Source organism: Mustela lutreola, chromosome 6 (assembly GCF_030435805.1).
Source record: "Mustela lutreola isolate mMusLut2 chromosome 6, mMusLut2.pri, whole genome shotgun sequence".
Lineage (NCBI taxonomy): Eukaryota > Metazoa > Chordata > Mammalia > Carnivora > Mustelidae > Mustela > Mustela lutreola.
This window is the reverse complement of record NC_081295.1, coordinates 65,304,513-65,322,625: the sequence shown is the minus strand read 5'-3', so window position 1 is coordinate 65,322,625 and position 18,113 is coordinate 65,304,513. Positions and strand designations below refer to the sequence as shown.

The following is an 18,113-nucleotide window of genomic DNA, read 5'->3' as shown; positions in this document are numbered from 1 at the left end:
AAGCTAGTCCCACGGATAGTTTTCTTTACCCGACTTATAGTGTCTTCATCAGCTCCCTTATCTCTCAGCCACTCAGTAAGCTCAGACTCTTCAGTATTTGTGCCAGGAGAATCCCGGGGGCATACGGACAATCCAGGAATATCTGGGACAGAATTGGGGAGGGAGGGACATTCTTAGCTTCTCTTCACAGAGACCATCTGGGACCCTCCGAGGCCACAGACATTTATTAATATTTTAAAAGATTTTGCTCTATCAGAAAATAACAAACAATTGAGATTGGCAGTATAAATATAAACAAAATGCTTAAAGACTACTAATAAATGGAGGGGCAGAAGTAATAATGTAATGATATCCCCACCTCATACTTTTATATCAAATCTATAGTTGCTCTGAATTCAAAGAAATATAGTTTCTTTCAAACAATTCTATAGTTTCACCAAAATCATACTGCGGGTTTTTCATGTGACAAACATGAGCATAATTAGCAGAAAACCATATAATCATATAATAATCTCTTTTTCCACTATTTGCAATAAAATAGAAAAAACCCAGAATATAAAGAATACAAATGCAAAAATGACCAGAAATAGTCTTTTATTGTAGTAATTTCATTTGAAAATTAAAATAAAGACCAAAAAAGTGTTAGAACCATATTCGCCTCAAATAATCTCAAGAAAAAATGACCATGAATCATCTTATATGAAATCAAGTTATATTTTGCTGCTACTAAAAAATGGATATTTCTTTTTTTAAAGATATTATTTTTACTTATTTATTTGAGAGAGAGCACATGAGAGGGAAGAGATCAGACTGAGAAGCAGACTCCCTGCTGAGCAGGGAGGCCCATGAGGGACTCAATCCCAGGACTCCAGGATCATGACCTAAGCCAAAGGCAGTCGCCCAACAAACTGAGCCACCTAGGCACCCAAGAATTGGATATTTCTTAAAAGCAATTTATGCTTGTAGTCATGGTACAAGTGATGGGTGTCAATTAAGCCATGAAATAAAACTTTCCATTAGCTTTCTCCCCTTTCTGTGGCAGCCTCATTTAATAGTATCACTTAAAAAGTTTCTGCTATTCACCTATTGGTTGGGACTTAAGCTTCAGGTGTTTAATTTCTTGGTCTTTTTCTTCAATAGCTTGATGAAGGAGTGCTTGTAATTCTTTTTCTTTCCGAACCAATTCTTCCAGTAATCTGTAGAAGAAAATTATATTGGTTGACAGGATAATAAAGCTGGAGCAGCTGGAGTGACCTTCTAGATCTGAACTTCTCAAGTTACAGGGAACACAGACATCCCTGGGATTTTATTGAAATGCAGACTCTCATCCAGTAATTTTGTTGATAAGTTTGAGATTCTACATTCCTTTTTTTTTTTTTTAAAGTATATTATTTATTTATTTTTTTAGTTATCTCTATACCCAATGTGGTGTTCGGACTCACAACCCAGAGTCACACACTCTTCCAACTGAGCCAGTCAGGGGCCCCACGATTCTGAATTTCTAATGAGCTCCCCCAGGTGATACTCATGTTGCTGGTCCACAGACACCCCCCCTCCACCCAATGTTGAGTAGCAAAACACTTGAAGACTTGTACTTCCAGACAAGAATTCAAAACTACCACCTCAATTATCTGCCCAAATCTTCAGAGATATTTTGTTTCTTTTTATCACTGTAAATGGCAAATAAATAAAGTAAAATAAAATATATGATATTAACAAAGCTATATTTTACATGTGTGACTCTTCATCGAAAAAGTTGATGATATGATATAATAATCAATGCAAAGCAGAAAGGCAATCATTTTTTTTTTAACTGAAAATTTGATAGGTGAGGTCCCCTATAGTACTCAGTAAACGGTAATGGTTTTTGCTAGGATTGTTGAGGATGTTACTATTATTCCTCTCCCTTCTAAGAGGACTGGTGAAGTGAGTAAAAGGATAGCTTCATTCCTGGTACATTCAGTTCTTTGTTGGCATGTTCTGTATTCTTCAAAGAAACAAAAAGAAACTAACATATCATTTATATCAGAATTCTCATTCATGAAAGATTCACTATGCAACTAAGAGCCAAGTGGTGTCCTACTCACCATTTCTAACACTACTCTCTGAAAAAATATTTCCAAATAGAAAGGGAGATGCTCTGATTTTTATAGAAAATGATCATTGGGTAACTTGGATTCAGAATTTAAAGTTAAGGTACAGAATTATTCATAAGATCATCAGGAAAAATTGTTGCATGCCCTGCAGTTCTTAGCCAACTGTATTTGTTTCATTTTTTCAGTGTGGAGAGATTTAACTTGGGACCAGATTTCATTCCAAAAGTTTGTTTCTGTTTCAGTTGGCATGTTTGAAGGCAGCACAGGCCCAACTGAAAGATAGCCCTGGGCTTGAACCTTAGTTCAGCCCCACACTTCCTGTGTTAACTTCGACAAATCACTTAACACTTTTAGCCTTCAATTTTCTCATCTATGGAAAGGAAAAGTAAAACTTCCCAAAAGAATGACTGTGAATGTTCAATGAGACAGCTATAGCTAACATGCCAAGGACAGTGCCAGACCATCAGGGAAGGCCATCCTGTCCCCAGCCACAGATTTGGGCCCAGGGCTCAGGAGGCTGCTCCTTTCCCACAGGGCAGAGATGGGGAGCCCTTAGGAGAAAGGGCTGTGTAGAGTGGGTAGTAGAAGCAGGACAAAAAGGAAGACTCTTGAGAGGCAGCCAGAGAAGGTGATTTGAGAAAGATTATTTAAAGATAAGCAGAGTTAAGCAGCACACAATCTGGTGGATTGAGCTGCAGGAACTGAGGGCCAGAGGAAACTAGAAGATCAAAGGAGATGTTTATCACTCTAGCAAGAATGATATTCCAGGAAATGGACAGCAAGCTCAGCATGAATTTTTAAGTTGGTAATTTCTCGGTCTAGTATGTACTTTTGTCTTCCTTGATGATTTACATGTATGGAATATTTATTATTTTTTTCAAAGAACACAGTGACTTTTTCTAGAACTTAACCTATGTGTATCTAGACGACATATTTTCTTTTTATCTTTAAAAGCCAGACTTATCCTTAGAAGCAGAGCTCTGACAGGCCACTTCATTTGTCCCAAATCAAGCTCTCAAAAATTATTTATGTACCCAGTCCAAAATGAAAAATAAAGTTCAGCTTTATTTTTACGTTGTCTTGCAGTTAAGAGGGAAGTTCTTCAAAATTAAGGTAATTGCCTGCCTCTCTTTTCCAGAAAAATTTGGCAAGCATCTGCTCTGACGTCAATTTTTTTAACTTAGGTGAGTGGAGGTAGGTAATTCCGGAATCGTTTGAAAGATAAGCAGTCAGCTCTGCGAGAGTTAGATTTTTAGCTAACTCTATTACTATCCTCCAGTACTGTCTCAACCACTGGTGTGAGGTGAATTATTTCCAGAACATGTTATGTAAACATACCCCGAAATAAAAGTAAAACATACATTCTAAGGCCACCATGTTATTTTCTCTATCTGGTATTCTTATTGGTGATCTAATAATCAAGAGCTGGATAAACCTGATTGACCTTCATCAGTGATTACCTAAACACAAGCTTAAGATTTCTAACAGGAGAGCTACAGCCTTCTGAAAAACATACTAACATTTCCTTTAAGTTTATTTTGCAATGTATGAACTTTTTAAAAAAAAGATTTATTTATTTATTTTAGAGAGCAAGAGGGGGAGAGAGAGAATATGAGTGGGGAGAGGGGCACAGGGAGAGAACCTTCAAGCCGACTCCCCGCTGAGCAGGGGGTCTGACGGGGAGCTGGATCTCGGGACCCTGAGATCATGACCTGAGCTGAAACCCAGAGTGGGACACTCAACTGACTGAACTACCCAGGCGGTCCCTGCAATGTATGAATTTCTGTATATCAAGTAATAACTGAAAGTGATACGGACATGATTCGCCTCTCATTTCCGTTGCTTAGTACCAGTACTAAGGCAGCTGCCCTTTTCTAACATCTCGCCATGAGGTGAGTGCTGTGCCTCGCCTCCCTTCTCTGGGGGCGACAGGGAGGAGCTGTGGAAGATATTACTAGAAGCAGAAAAAGGAGGCTCATAATCCCGTAGATGTCACAGATATAAGGGTAAATATGTAGAGCAAAAACACACGAATGTGGGCTGTTGTGAAACATACAGGAACACAATAAAGAAACACGGCCAGTCGAAGCCCTTCCAACAGTGATGTGGGAAGCAGGCCCTCCGCCCGCGGCTGCGCAGAAGAGCAGCCCTCCCGGCCTGCAGAGGGCGCAAGCGTGGCAGAGGGCGGGACAGCATGGAAATGGGCTAACCCCAATGGTCTAAGGGGAAAAGGGAGAGGCTGCAGGCAGCAAAGCAGGTTCTATTGACACAAGCCAGGGTCTATAGACAGAAGGTTTGAAGGCCAGAGAAACAAATATACCAGCTCATTGGTAAATAAAGTAGCTTTATTGCCTTTATAAATCTGACCACGGAGGAGGAGGAGTTGGCGACAAAACCAAATCGAGTGAACATTCATCCTCCAGAGATCAGAGAGGGGTATAAAAAACAACTCCATCTAGAGCTGGGTGACAGTGAACTAAAAAACAACTAAAGTTAACATCTACTACCAAGGTTGGTGTATTGCTTGAGAAGAGGAGGCAATGAGGATTTCCATGGAAGTCTCAGAGGAGGAAAGACACAAAGTCTTCCACTAAGTAGTAGAGATGCCAACTAAGAGCTGGTTTTACCAGGACAAGATTAGGATCTGGAAGTCCAAAAGCCATTTTCCCCTTACTCAGGAAGATTTCTCTATGCAAAAGGAAGATGATATGAATAGATTTACTCAATCATGCAAACAAAATTCATGTTTCTGAATATAAGATGAACTTTGTACTACTTGTACTAAGCTTGGTATTCAAGCTTAACTTTAAAAACTTAAACTTATGACAAGAAGTAAAATATGTTCTATCTTCCTGATGAGCAAGATTTTTAAGTAAATATTTGCACAACTGGTATTGATTCACTCCAAAAAAAAAAAAAAAAAAAAGGTTTTCACTATAAGGCCAGAGTTGTAAAGTCAGTTGATCACATGTCAACTGCAGCCAGCACAGGAAGCTATAAATCATAGACTCAGAACCTGAATTGTGCCAACATCTGTAAAGAACAGGAAATATTTACTCTTCACTTAATAACCTGATCATGTGGATTTTATGTCACCAAATTCTCAAAGGAAAATTAAAGTCCAGATATGACAGAACATATTCAAAATAAAATAGGATCATAAATGCAGTCAACTTATCATCCTTTCAAGGTTTTTGTTTGTTTGTTTATTTAAGAAAAGTAAAGCTTTAGCATCACTAAGTTTACTCTCAAGAGCAGAGATCTTCCTCTTCTAAGAGAACTTGATATTCCAAATCACGGGCTTTTAAGAACATGGATTTTCTGTCTTTCTTTCATCCCAGCTGTTTTCTGGGATGGTACACACTGCTCTGAGTCTGTGTCCAAGACAGTCTCTGAAGTTACAGCTACTTCGAAAATCTCACTGTACTTGGAGAAAAAGCAGGGATCAAAGAATGCTGCCAAACAAGGCTTGAATTTGTAGAAACAGAAAATGATTTTGACTAAAGAGACTAAGACAAATCTCTCTTGTTTGATAAAGAAAGATATCAAACCAAGTTTATGTGAATAGGATAAAGTGATGAAACATTTTGTATTCTCTGGATCAAACTTTATTATTATTATTGAAGGTCGGGGGAGAGCGAGAGGCAGAGGAAGAGAGAAAATCTTAAGCAGGTTCCATGCTCAGTGTGCTGGACCTCACCACCCTGGGATCATGACCTGAGCCAAAATCAAGAGTTGGATGCTTAACTGACTGAGCCACCCAGGTGCCCCATCTGTGGACCAAACTTTAAAAGAGACCCCAAACACATGCACTTATGTAAAAGTAAAGGAAAGAAAGCCCACCCATGTCAGAATAGGACTTACCTATTAGTTTCTATTTTCATCCTTCCAAGTTGCACATTGAGGGACCGGTGGGCATTTTGGGAGTCATGGGATACAGTAGAACTGAGCGTGCTCACCCCTGAGGTAGCTACAGCATCTTCAATGACAGCATGAGGTCTTCGGATAGTTTGGTTCGAAGGCCGTTCCTCATGGTCATCTTCTGCCTCCAAGTCTTCTTGATCAGCGGTATCGCTCTCAGATGCGAGGCTAAAGTGTGGCCTCAGTTCTGTGAGGCATAACATTAACAACAGTGTTAATAAAATATGACTGACTGCTTTAATTTCTTCTGACATCCCTGCTATTAGTAAGATATGTATTCCAAACTGGTTTTCCAAATGTAGGCATAGATTTCTGGGCACTAGTTTACAGTTTTTCTTCCAGTGAATCTAAAAATTCACAGGCTCTCTTGACTCAAACAAGAGGAAAATGGCCACACCACACAGAAGACGTGGGAAAGAGTGCCCGGGTGCTCAGTTGATTAAACGTCTACTTGGCTCAGGTTGTGATCCCAGAGTCCTGGGACTGGGCCCCATGTCAGTCTCCCTGCTCACTGGGGAGTCTGCTTCTCTCTCTCTGCCTCTCCCTTTGCTTGTGCACGCTCTCTCTTTCTCTCTCAAGTCAAAATAAAATAAAAAAGATATGTGGGGGGGATGCCTGGGGGCTCAGTGGGTTAAGCAATGGCCTTGGGCTTAGGTCATGATCTCAGGGGCTTGGGATCAAGCCCTGCATCAGGCTCCTTGATCAGCAGGAAGCCTGCTTTTCCCTTTGCCTGCTGCTCCTGCTGCTTGTGCACTCTCTCTCTCTCTCTGAAAAATTAAGGGGGGAAAAAGAGATATGTGGGAAAATGCTAAAATCAGAAAGGCAATTATGTAAAAACCTCTTAATATAAACATTTGTTTATACAAGTAAAATTCATTTTTTAATATTATATAATATCAGGCAACCATTAACTCACTTAGAATGAGGAAAATGAGATATAGTGAGATTACCTAATTAAAAGAAAATTCACAGAATACTTTTTGCCTGTAATGGTCAAAGTGTAAGGGGATGGAGGAGGTCCTGAAAATGCCACATGTGCTTATATTTACTCTAATAAGACTGTTTTTGACTACTGGATTCTTAGTGTGAGTCCTTCTCTACCCTGTTGACTAATCACTGAAATTAACAGTGCAAATGTTATAAGTCTCCAACTTAAATATGTCGCATGAGTTCATCTGCATGTCACTTAACAACTTGGATGATATCTTCCCAGAGAAAACAATACTATAAATTGTGATTATGGTATCAAAATGAACTAGGAAAAGGAATTACACTCATAAACTAAGTGAAGTCAGGGTAGCAGAAATACTGGATCTTGACTCCATATGCTATGACACACGATGAAAACCATGGAGAGTCTCTGTCAAAGAAAGGCACAGTCACACAACATTTTGCCTTGATATCCTGAGGGCTCACAGACTCCCTGAAGCTTGTTCAGAGAGTCCATGAACCCACAGGTTAAGAGCCCCTGAGTGGGGAGATGGCTCCAGGGATAGTGATAGAAGACCCAATCACACCCCCAATCTAGCCAGGGCATGGCAACGAAAGGCTGACTAATTAACAAATTCTCTTTTCTTTCCTCACCTTTCTCTTTCTTTCCTCACCTTACTAGATCTGTGTATGGTATTTTCCTCTAAATCTCTGGCTAATACTTCTCTACAGATCGTTTTTTTCTTTTTTTTTAAATCTACCATCTGCCCCTTAAAAGCTGGAACCTGGAATTCTATCCTTCACTTTTTTATATTTCTATTTACTATAGCTAAGCTCATTGAAATCTATCAAGGTTAAGTACTTATAACCTGTGAACGACCAACTATATTTTAAGACTTGATCTGGTTACATCCAATACCTCCTAGATATTCTTCCTGGGCAGGCATTTTAGATTCAACCATCTAAAAAAAAAACCCTCATCTCTTGCTCATGACAAAAGTCAGGGTGTCCTTCAGGGGCCAGGTTTATGCAGCTCTGACTTCCTTCATCTCTCTTTATTAGTTTTCTCACTTCTTATTGTAGCAAAAATGCATGACATAAAATTTACCACTGTCACTGTTTTAAAGTATCCAGTTCAGTAGTGTAACTTACTCTCTAGAGCTAGTTTTAAAGTTGCGAACTTTTTGTAAGTTTCATCTTGCAAAACTGAAACTCTATACCCATGAAATACCAACTCCGATTTCCCCCTACCCCCTGTCCTTGGCAACCCCCATTCTACTTAATGTTTCTGTGAGTCTGCCTACTACAATACCTCATAAAAGGAGAATCATTCAGTGTTTGTCTTTTTTGAGACAAGCTTATTACTTCACTCAGCAAAGTGTCCTTAGGATTCATCCATGTTGTAGCATGAGTTCATCTGCATGTCACTTAACAACTTGGATGATATCTTCCCAGAGAAAACAATACTATAAATTGTGATTATAGTATCAAAATGAACTAGGAAAAGGAATTACACTCATAAACTAAGTGAAGTCAGGGTAGCAGAAATACTGGATCTTGACTCCATATGCTATGACACACGATGAAAACCATGGAGAGTCTCTGTCAAAGAAAGGCACAGTCATACAACATGAATTTCCTTCCTTTTTAAGGCTACATAATATTCCATTGCATGTATAGACCACATTTTGTTTATCCTTTCATTTATCAGTGGATACTTGTGTTGGTTCCACCTCTTGGTTTATTGTAACTAATGCTGTTATGAATATGAGTATGCAAATATCTCTTTGAGATCCTGCTTTTAATTCTTTCTTTGGATATATACCCAGAAGAGGAACTGCTGGATCATATGACAATTATTGTTTTTTTTTTTTTTAAGATTTTATTTATTTATTTGAGAAAGAAAGAACACAGAAGGGGAGAGAGAGGGAGAAGCAGACTCACCGTTGAGCAGGAAGCCCGATGAGGGGCTTGATCCAAGCACCCTCAAATCTGCCTGAGCTGAAGGCAGATGCCTAACCAATTGAGCCACCCAGGCACCCTCGTATGACAATTGTAGTTTTAAATTTTTTGAGGAGCCATTCTGCTATTTTCCATGGTAGCTGCACTGTTTGATAATTTCACCAAGAGAGTACAAGGGTTCTAATCTCCCTACATCCTTGTCCTTTACCTCTTAAGCTTAACAAAGTCCCACCTCTACTCTGCTTTCTACATTATCTCTTTCCAAAATTCCATTTCGTAACTCATCTACAGAAGGGGAAAGGGCTCAAAATCAGGGGTTTTAGTGCTGCAAACCCAGAATCCAGTACAGGGATTAGGACATATTGGTCTAAGAAATGTTGACAAAATGGAAGAGTTATAATACTAGGATTATTTGTATTTATAAGGGAACCAAATGATTTTTAAAAATTTCACTTTACAAATAACTTAGGGAACCTGAATGGCTTAGTCAGTTACGCACCCAACTCTTAATTTTGGCTCAGGTCATGATCTCAGGGTCCTGAGATGGCACCGCCTGCATCTAGCTCTGTGCTCAGCCAGGAGTCTGCTTGAGATTCTCCTCTGCCCTCCCTCTTCCCACGCCAACTCTCTCTCTATAAAATAAATTTTAAAATCTTAAAAAAAAAAGAAAAAATAAGAAAGTGCAATTCTAACTTAAGTTAGAACATAAGATTAGGCCTTTTAAAATTTTCTAAAATTATTCTTAAATTTCTTTTATGGTATCCAAACTGAAATTTTAAAAACAATTAAAAAGTTTTGTTGTGCTGTTGACTATTATCTCACGTTTGGGGAGAGAAATGTTCTGATATTTATTATTATATTTAAATACCCCCTCATATAGCCCTAACTCTACATTTTGTTATTTTATGTATGTACAAATGATTGAAAAATTCTCTCAAATAATTTGAAGAAAGTAGAAAATTGTAAGCAAATGCAATACTTTGTTATTTTGGTCTTTTGTAGCAGCTCCCTGATTATACATCACCAAATTCCACACTGTAAAATATGCAAGTGGATGGAGCAACTGGTCTTTGTCCTCAAAGAAATAACAACCTAAAGGAGAGCCAGAAGGAATATACAGAAGAGCCGTAAGAGCAGGCACAAAGATGTCATGATTATAAGCTCAAATTAAAGCAGCTAAAAACTTCTTAGATGATCTCAGTTATAGACCTAGCTACACATATAATTCACATGTGCATGTATTAAGAATTATAAGAGGTAAATAAAAAACATTTGTAATAACCAAATTCAGTGGTGGTTTGCTCATGGATTGAATCATGGAAGCAGAAAAGCTTAAGCAGGATTCTGGAGGAGGGGAAAGCCTTCCTTGGAGGGGAAAGGGGCAGTGGCATTTGAGAGAAGGAGGTTCAAATGGTGGTCCAGAGCCCCCTGAGAAGAATGGAAGGCAGAATGGGCTGTCAAGAGAGAGAGAAGGGGGCGCCTGGGTGGCTCAGTGGGTTAAGCCACTGCCTTCGGTTCGGGTCATGATCGCAGGGTCCTGGGATCGAGCCCCGCATCAGGCTCTCTGCTCAGCCGGGAGCCTGCTTCCTTCTCTCTCTCTCTGCCTGCCTCTCTGCCTGCTTCTGATCTCTCTCTGTCAAATAAATAAATAAAATCTTTAAAAAAGAGAGAGAGAGAGAGAGAGAGAGAGAGAGAGAGAGAGAAGTGTGAGGAGAAAAGCAGGGACCTGGGGTTTGGAACGGGGGCCTTTAATGAGGAGGTGGTATGTAAGCTCATGTGTGGGAATCTAGAGCTGGTGGCTGTTTCCAATACAGCAAGATGGACTCAAATCGCAGTACTCTTCCCACTTCCCTGCCCCCAGACACCACTCCAATCGGTTCTTTTCCCAGAGGAACATAGCCAGACCCAGCTTCTTTAACACAGGGTATTTCTGACACCAAAGAGATTACAGTCCTTGTCAGTGCAGAGTATGACTCCCACCATAAGTTCAGATGGTACAGAATGCTGGTCATTTTACTTTCATGTGGACACAGGGCACATGAGTAGTTTAGCTGAACTGGTAATAGTATCAAGTACTTTAGCATTAAGAATTATTATTAATGTAGTTAGTATGCCTCCATTATCAATTCTCTCTTGGCATTGCCAACATGGTCTCTATGCTCAGCATTTCTCCATCTGGTCACCCACAGCAGGGCTGATTCCTGATGACAAGTGAGAAAAGAGCCTGAGTAAAAAAAAACCCCAACTCTTAAGGGGCTTGCACTGTACTCTCTGTTCTGTGTGCTCTTTTGGGAGAAAGATGGAATACTTATAATTTTTTTTTTACTTTTCAATTTTGAAAGAATGGCAGAATAACAAAAAAGTTGCAAAAATGATGCAGAGAGTTCCTGTATACCCTTCAGCTTGCCCTAAACTTGACATCTTATGCAACTGTGGCACTAGGACGAAACCCAGGAAACTGACATTGCTACCATACACTACATCATCTACAGACCTTGTTGAATTTCACCAGGTTTCCCGATGATGCCCTCGTGCTTTTTTTTTTTTTTAAGATTTTATTTATTTATTTTGACAGACAGAGAGAGCATGTAAGCAGGGGGTGCGGCAGAGGGATGCACAGAGAGAAGCTGGCTCCCTGATGAGCAGGGAGCCAGACGTTGGGCTGGATTTAGGACCCTGGGATCGTGACCTGAGCTGAAGGCAGATGCTTAACTGACTGCCCACTTCTTCTGAAGCAGAATCCCATACTGCATCTGGTCATCATGTCTCCTCAGTCTCTTCCAGTCTGAGACAGTACCCAGGTATTTCTTTGTTTCCTATGACCTCCTCCACACTTTTGAGGAGTACTGGTCAGTTATTTTGGTACGATGACCCTTGTTTGGGGTTCACCAATGTCTTGTCATGATGAAGTTGATACTATGCATTTTTGGCAAGAATAGCACAAAGGTGATGTTGTGCACTACTAAATGAGTCATGTCAGGGCGTACAGGATCCTGATGTCTTATTTCTAGTGATGCTGACCTTGATCATTTAGTACACGACATGTCTGTCAGTTTCCTCCACTGTAAAATCACTGTTTTCCCTTTGAAGTTAGTAAATATCTTGTTGGCAGACACTGTGTGGCCATTCAAATCCCTGTTTCTCATTACTCTTTTGCCTACTAATTTTAACACCCATTGATACTTCTTGCCTGCAATAATTGTTAATGTACTGTTTGCCTAATGGTGATTGTCTATTTTCCTCATACTTTCTCCATTTATTAACTGGAATACTACAACAAAGACCTGACTCTTCTCCTTCATATACTTATTTATTCAATTATTTCAGTATAGACTTACAGATACTTAGTTTATTCTATATACTATAACCCAAGACTATTATTATCTTATTTTATTGTTCAAATTGTTCTGGCTTAGATTTTCAGGAACTCCTCCAAATGGGTGTGGTCTCCAGTGTCCTTTCAAAAAGGCTCCATCCTTCCTGGCATCACAGGATGTTCTAGGCTCCTGTATATTTTCCCTGCCCCAGGTCTGGAATCAACTGTCACTCCAGGGAGCACTGATTGCTCTTATTGGAGAATGGTGTTTAGATACTAAGATCTGGGTCCTCTCTGAGGAGAGACCTAGGATATGCATGCACTGATGATGACACACTTTTAAATCCTTGGTTTTATTTAATATGTGTTTCAAAATTTTGTAGGCCAATTGTACTGTTTTGTCACCTAGAAGGAATTTTTATCAGGGGAAGATGAAGACAAGCATTTTTAACATTTGTTTGAATGTTTAAGTGTCTTTGAATCTCAATTGCATAACAAAATCTTTAGGGACATTCAGAAATTAGATGGAACTCTCAAGTGCTTGAAATCAATTCCTCTTGGTCACACATTTCATTATTTATATATTGGTATACAAATGTATACGGTCTTCCCCTTTCCTAGGAAGAATATAAAAAATACTCTCTCCAGTAATTCTCAAAAATTTCTACTTAAAAATGCTTGTGAACAGTAATTTGGGTTTTCATCTGAGACTCCTAACGTCCTCAAACAATTTCACAGTGGAAGGACAAATAGCTTTCCTTAGCAAACCCTCTTCTTAAAGAACATGGCTTGTTCCATACACATGTTGGGTAGACGCAGTGCTCACCAATGTGCCCCACCCTCGTACCCCCAAGACACCCATGTGAGCAGAAGATGTGCCTCTCTTCACTCTCCCTAAACTTACCAGTATTTCAACTACTGTATGATGATCAGTGTGCCTTTTAAACTTCCGATTTGGGGAAGAGTATTACATTTACAGAAACATTGCAAAGGTCATACAGAGAATTCCCATACACCTTCCAGTTCCCCTAATACATCTTATATAACTGGTATACTCATCAAAACCAAGAAATTAACACTGGTACAATACTATTACCAACTACAGACTTTATTCAGATCATACAAGTTTTTTTTTTTTTTTCTATGCCAGGATATAATCTAAATCCTTGCATTTAGGTAATCCATTTTTAGAGGGAAGTTTAAAAAAATTAGATCAACAGATCATTTATATGCTATTTAAGTATTTCAAGGTATACTTCCTCTCTCCTTTGCTCATTTAGATCGCTACTGTGTTTAACTTATGCCTACACCTATCCCTTTCACTAATATGCACCTAGTTCCTTTCACCCCTCCTATCTTCTGAATATATGACCCCTCTAGGGTATATTCCTCACATCTAGGTTTATCCCAACAACATATTCCCGAAATACAAGAATCTATTAACTTGGTTAGAGCATTACTTTAGGTCTACACTAGCATTACCTTTCCTAGGTTCACATCCAATTGTTAATTACGTGTTTCCATGCCTCTAGAATTTTTTTTAAGTTATGCAAATTTTCTACCTTCATTTGTTATAATCAGGTGAAATTCACTTATGTATTATTTCAACTCGTATTTATCAGGGGTCCACTGATTTACAGGCACCGTGCTGGACAATATGCTCTGCACAGAATAAAGCGGACACGGTTACCCTCGGTGAGGGTAACAGCCAGGAGACAGGAAAATAACGGCGGTTTCAAACTGGCAAGGCATCGCAAATGGGGAAAAGCACTTTTAAGGAGACAGAATAGCAGTGGAGCCTACTTTAGACTGCGTGGTGGGTCAGGACTGTCTGAGGAGGCACCTTTTAAACGGAGACCTGAAGAATGAGAAGGAACACGGCAAGAGCAATGAGGGGTGGAGGTGTGGCCTGAGTAGAGGATCAGCGTGTTTGGGGATATTGGAGCTTCCCATATTTCTTACTTACAGAAGAAGGAAATAAATTTATCTTTACTGAGGTTTCATATAAACTTTGACACATGTGCCCTCACTCTCAAACAAGGTATTTTGAGAGAAGAGAGGGAATTCCACAACACAGAAGGATTGGCGATGACTTAAGTTGGTGGTGCCATGTAAATAAATAACCTAAATTTTAATTAATCCTTTTAAACTTCTATTTTAGACTGCTTTATAATACATGCATAATTAGTGCAACATATTTCTAATTTATGTATCTAAATCTGTTTATCTTTCTACTTATCATCTGTACACACACACACACACACACACACCCTCCCACACACCCATATAGGATGGAAGAGCTCTGCTTAAAATGTTTTACTAGTGCATACACTATCAAAAGTACTTGGAAGTTTGCCTTGGAGTATGAATGTGCCTCTCACTCCATAAAACTCTGTTTCATCAACACTACCCCTTTTGTACCTCATTGCAAGCATAGCTGGGATCTGTCTAGACCAGTGATTTCCAAACGTGGCTGTGTATCAAAATGACCTGGGAACTGGATTAAAATCAGATTCCTGGGCTTTTTTCCCAGCCGATTCTTACTCATTCAGTCTGGGATGGGGCTTGGAGAGCTATAATTTTAAAGAGCTCCTGACATCCCTCAGTGCACCAGCTGGTTTGGGAACCACCAGTAAAGGATGACACAAGGGTGTGCTTTGTGGGCACAAGTATCGGCATATTGAAGTGCATATGTGTTTGGGTATCCCACATAACCTTCTCTTTCTCGCCATACCCAGACACATTCTTTAAAGACAAGGAAGCTATCTTCTTCACTCACTGTATACATTCGGCTTGGTGTTCATGGCTTAGACTGGAGGCACTAGATAAACATTATTCGGTAGTTTTAAAAAGATTAAACAAAAAGGCTAACTTGGCCTGAAAGGCAGTAAGGAAGACACCATAAATGACAGATCAATAGTAATTTAAAATGTCACACACTAAATATTTGCCAAGTAACTGAATATTCCTGACCTGGCACCAGAATGGTGATGGCCGTCTGCACCGCCTTTCGGATGATACTGTCTAAGGCAAACATCCAGTGTGGCTTGATATTATGATTCCGAAGAACTTTATTGACCTGGAGAAAGAGGGTGACATTTAGTCTGCTTTAATTTTTAACTGCAAATAACCTAGATGACACAAGCATCAGGATGACATTCTAGCAACAACAACTAAAAGGTTTCTTCACCTTGAATCGTGCATAATTTCTTTATGTCACTGGGAAACAATGAAAAATGGCCACTTTGAATCAGAGTCTGGTGATCCCCATGGGAGCAAATCAAAGGCAGTCTGGTTAAATAAAATGTGGCTTCTTTGGAACTCAGAACAAGCTACTTCAGCTTTTCATGGCGTCTGCAAAATGGATGGTGGTGGTGGTAAAGGAGGAAAAAAGAATCTAATGGGTTTGAAATAAAAACAAACACTGGTCTCTAGTGTTGTGACTCTGAGGCTTAATATAACCACATGCTTCAGCCTAGTCTGGTGACTTGGAAGAGCAGGTAAGGGAGGAAATGAGCATGTGTGTTGCTACCTACAGATTTGCCGCAGTGCTTGCCTTATCTTCCTTCCCACAGTTGTCTATATCTCAGCAAACAGGGGAGGAACCTGCTAGAATATTCCAGAAAGGCTGTTCACATTGAAAGTCTGTGGTGTAAGGGTATCTTTTTTTAGTGACGAGTACTAGTTCACATATTTAAATAGACACTGAAATAGATACATGCATTACCTTTTTTTAAACTGTCATCAAATACACATGCCATATAATTTGCCACCTTAACCACTTTTAAGCATATAGTTCAGTGGCGTTAAGTACATTCACACTGTTGTGCAACCATCACACCATCCATCTCTACAATTCCTTGCATGCACCTCCCAAAACTGAAACTCTACACCTGTTAAACAATAACTCCCCACTGCCTTCCCCCCCCAGCCCCTGGTGAACACCATTCTACTTCCCACCTCCATGAATTTGACTCCTCTAGGTCTGTCACGTAAGTGGAATCATATGGTAATTTTGAGATGGGCTTATTTCACGCAGTATAATGTGCTAGAATTTTCTTCTTTTTCAAGAGTGAATAATATTCCTTTCCATGTGTAAGCCATATGTGTTATCTTTTAAAAAAATAACCATTAATATAAAAACATAAGAGAAGCTTATTTAAAACTGGGGTTAACTGCACTAACTGCTGGTTGACACGACCCTCTATGAAAAAGTCTGGGCTCTGATCAGAGAATTGAGAAGAATCGATGGAGAAGATGCTCCAGCTGCGATCCCATGCCAAAAGCTGGAGTTCCAGTTGCTTACTCCTGCCGTTGGTCTGTCTTCATCAAATCCCCATAGTAGTTGCTCTCAAAAGGAAGTGAACCACTGGTAGGCTCACACTTGTTCTAGGACATCCTTTCAGAATGAGTTTGTTCTCAGACCTTCATTTTTTAAAGGATCTGCCTGCTTATTTGAATAATGTAAGGTATAGCATTTAGTAAACTAGAAATTTCTCTAGATGGAAGGGGATCCTCCATCACTATGACCCACTCCCCATAGTTCTTCATTAAACGGGGTACATTCTTTGGGTTCACTCCCATCCTGGATAGTGAGTGAGCAATAGCAGGTGTGTGTGTGTGTGTGTGTGTGTGTTAGAGAGAGAGAGAGAGAGAGAGCAAGACACAGACAGAGACAGAGAGAGTGACCTGGGCTCAAGGCCCACAATTAAAACTACACCACTCAATCTGAATTCTACTGGTCAATTTGTTTTCCAGCCTCTAGGATGGAAGCCAAATGTGCGGGCAAGTGCAAAATCAATAAATTAATTCCTTCTATTTGCAGATGGTTAGGTTTCCCTAGTTGCAGTGAAGTGTGCCTTTAGCATTTAACTATTAGTGATAGGCGCCGCCCGTTGTTTTCATCACCCATGACCTCAGTCAAGTCAGTAGTGTTGTCCCTGACCACAGCACGGCACAAAGACCAAGGAGCTTACATAGAGTTTCAGAGAACGTGAGTGGCTGTTGAAGGATTTACTTTGGTTTTAAATGAGGGATCATTTGATGCACCAAATACAACTGCCAAGACATCTATGCAGGAGAAATACATACATTAGCAGTGAGTTAATTTGCGGAATTTAAATCCCTTCGTGCAAAGTGCTTTTGTATTTACAGCAGACGCTGCCAGGAACTCTCTTATTTCAGTCTCCTGCACTCTGCGAAGGCCTCGAAGGCCTAGGAGTGGCTTCAGGCTTCTCTGGTACAGAGTTCCACAGAGCAGTCTCACTCACAAAGAGCACCTCCCGTGCTGAATCAGGCTTTAGAAAGACTGGCGTCTAGTTGATGTTGCGTAGCAACTCTACTTGAGAGGCTGGAGCCTTCAGCAATCTCTCGTGGATTAATTTTCATTCAGTGAGGAATTAATGTGTACTAAACAAACGTGTTTAAAGTGTTGGGTATGGAAACCAGAGAAAAAATCGGGGCGGGGGTCGGGGGCGGGGAGAAGCACTGGATTTACTCAGGGGCGATTATTCCAATCCGCATGGTTGCATTTTCTTCGGTGACCACTAGGTGGCAGTTCTCGTACAGAATTTAAAAGTCCATGAGGAAAATGAGTTCCGTGGCAAGTCACCAAAACAGTGACCCGCCACTACAAGATCTCATAAGAACAGAGTTCAGCCACGGGAAATGTTTGTTAGTTTTTGCTCTTTCCCACGGAGTTCGATTTCATGGTTATCCAACTTTGTGGGATACAAACACATAACAACAGATCCGCTCCTTAGAAGCACACAGAGAGGAACCAGCTCACACTTACTCACCATCGAAAAAGAAGAGGTCATCAGAGTTAGTAAAGAAAGAAAAGGTAACAGAACTTAACGTTTTAACCTATTTTTCTAAATTTCGTTGGG

The 18,113-nt window shown here is 39.9% G+C and overlaps 1 protein-coding gene across 1 annotated transcript in view; it reads right to left on the bottom strand.

The window, feature by feature from the left end:
• MAP3K5 (mitogen-activated protein kinase kinase kinase 5) overlaps positions 1-18,113 on the bottom strand; it is a 202,316-nt gene that overhangs the window by 3,190 nt on the left and 181,013 nt on the right. The window contains exons 25-28 of the mRNA XM_059177456.1: positions 15,199-15,304; positions 5,961-6,204; positions 1,084-1,196; positions 30-142 (exon numbers count right to left, since the gene is read on the bottom strand). Of these exons, the coding sequence (XP_059033439.1) occupies positions 30-142; positions 1,084-1,196; positions 5,961-6,204; positions 15,199-15,304 (576 nt within the window). The remainder of the gene's footprint in view (positions 1-29; positions 143-1,083; positions 1,197-5,960; positions 6,205-15,198; positions 15,305-18,113) is intronic.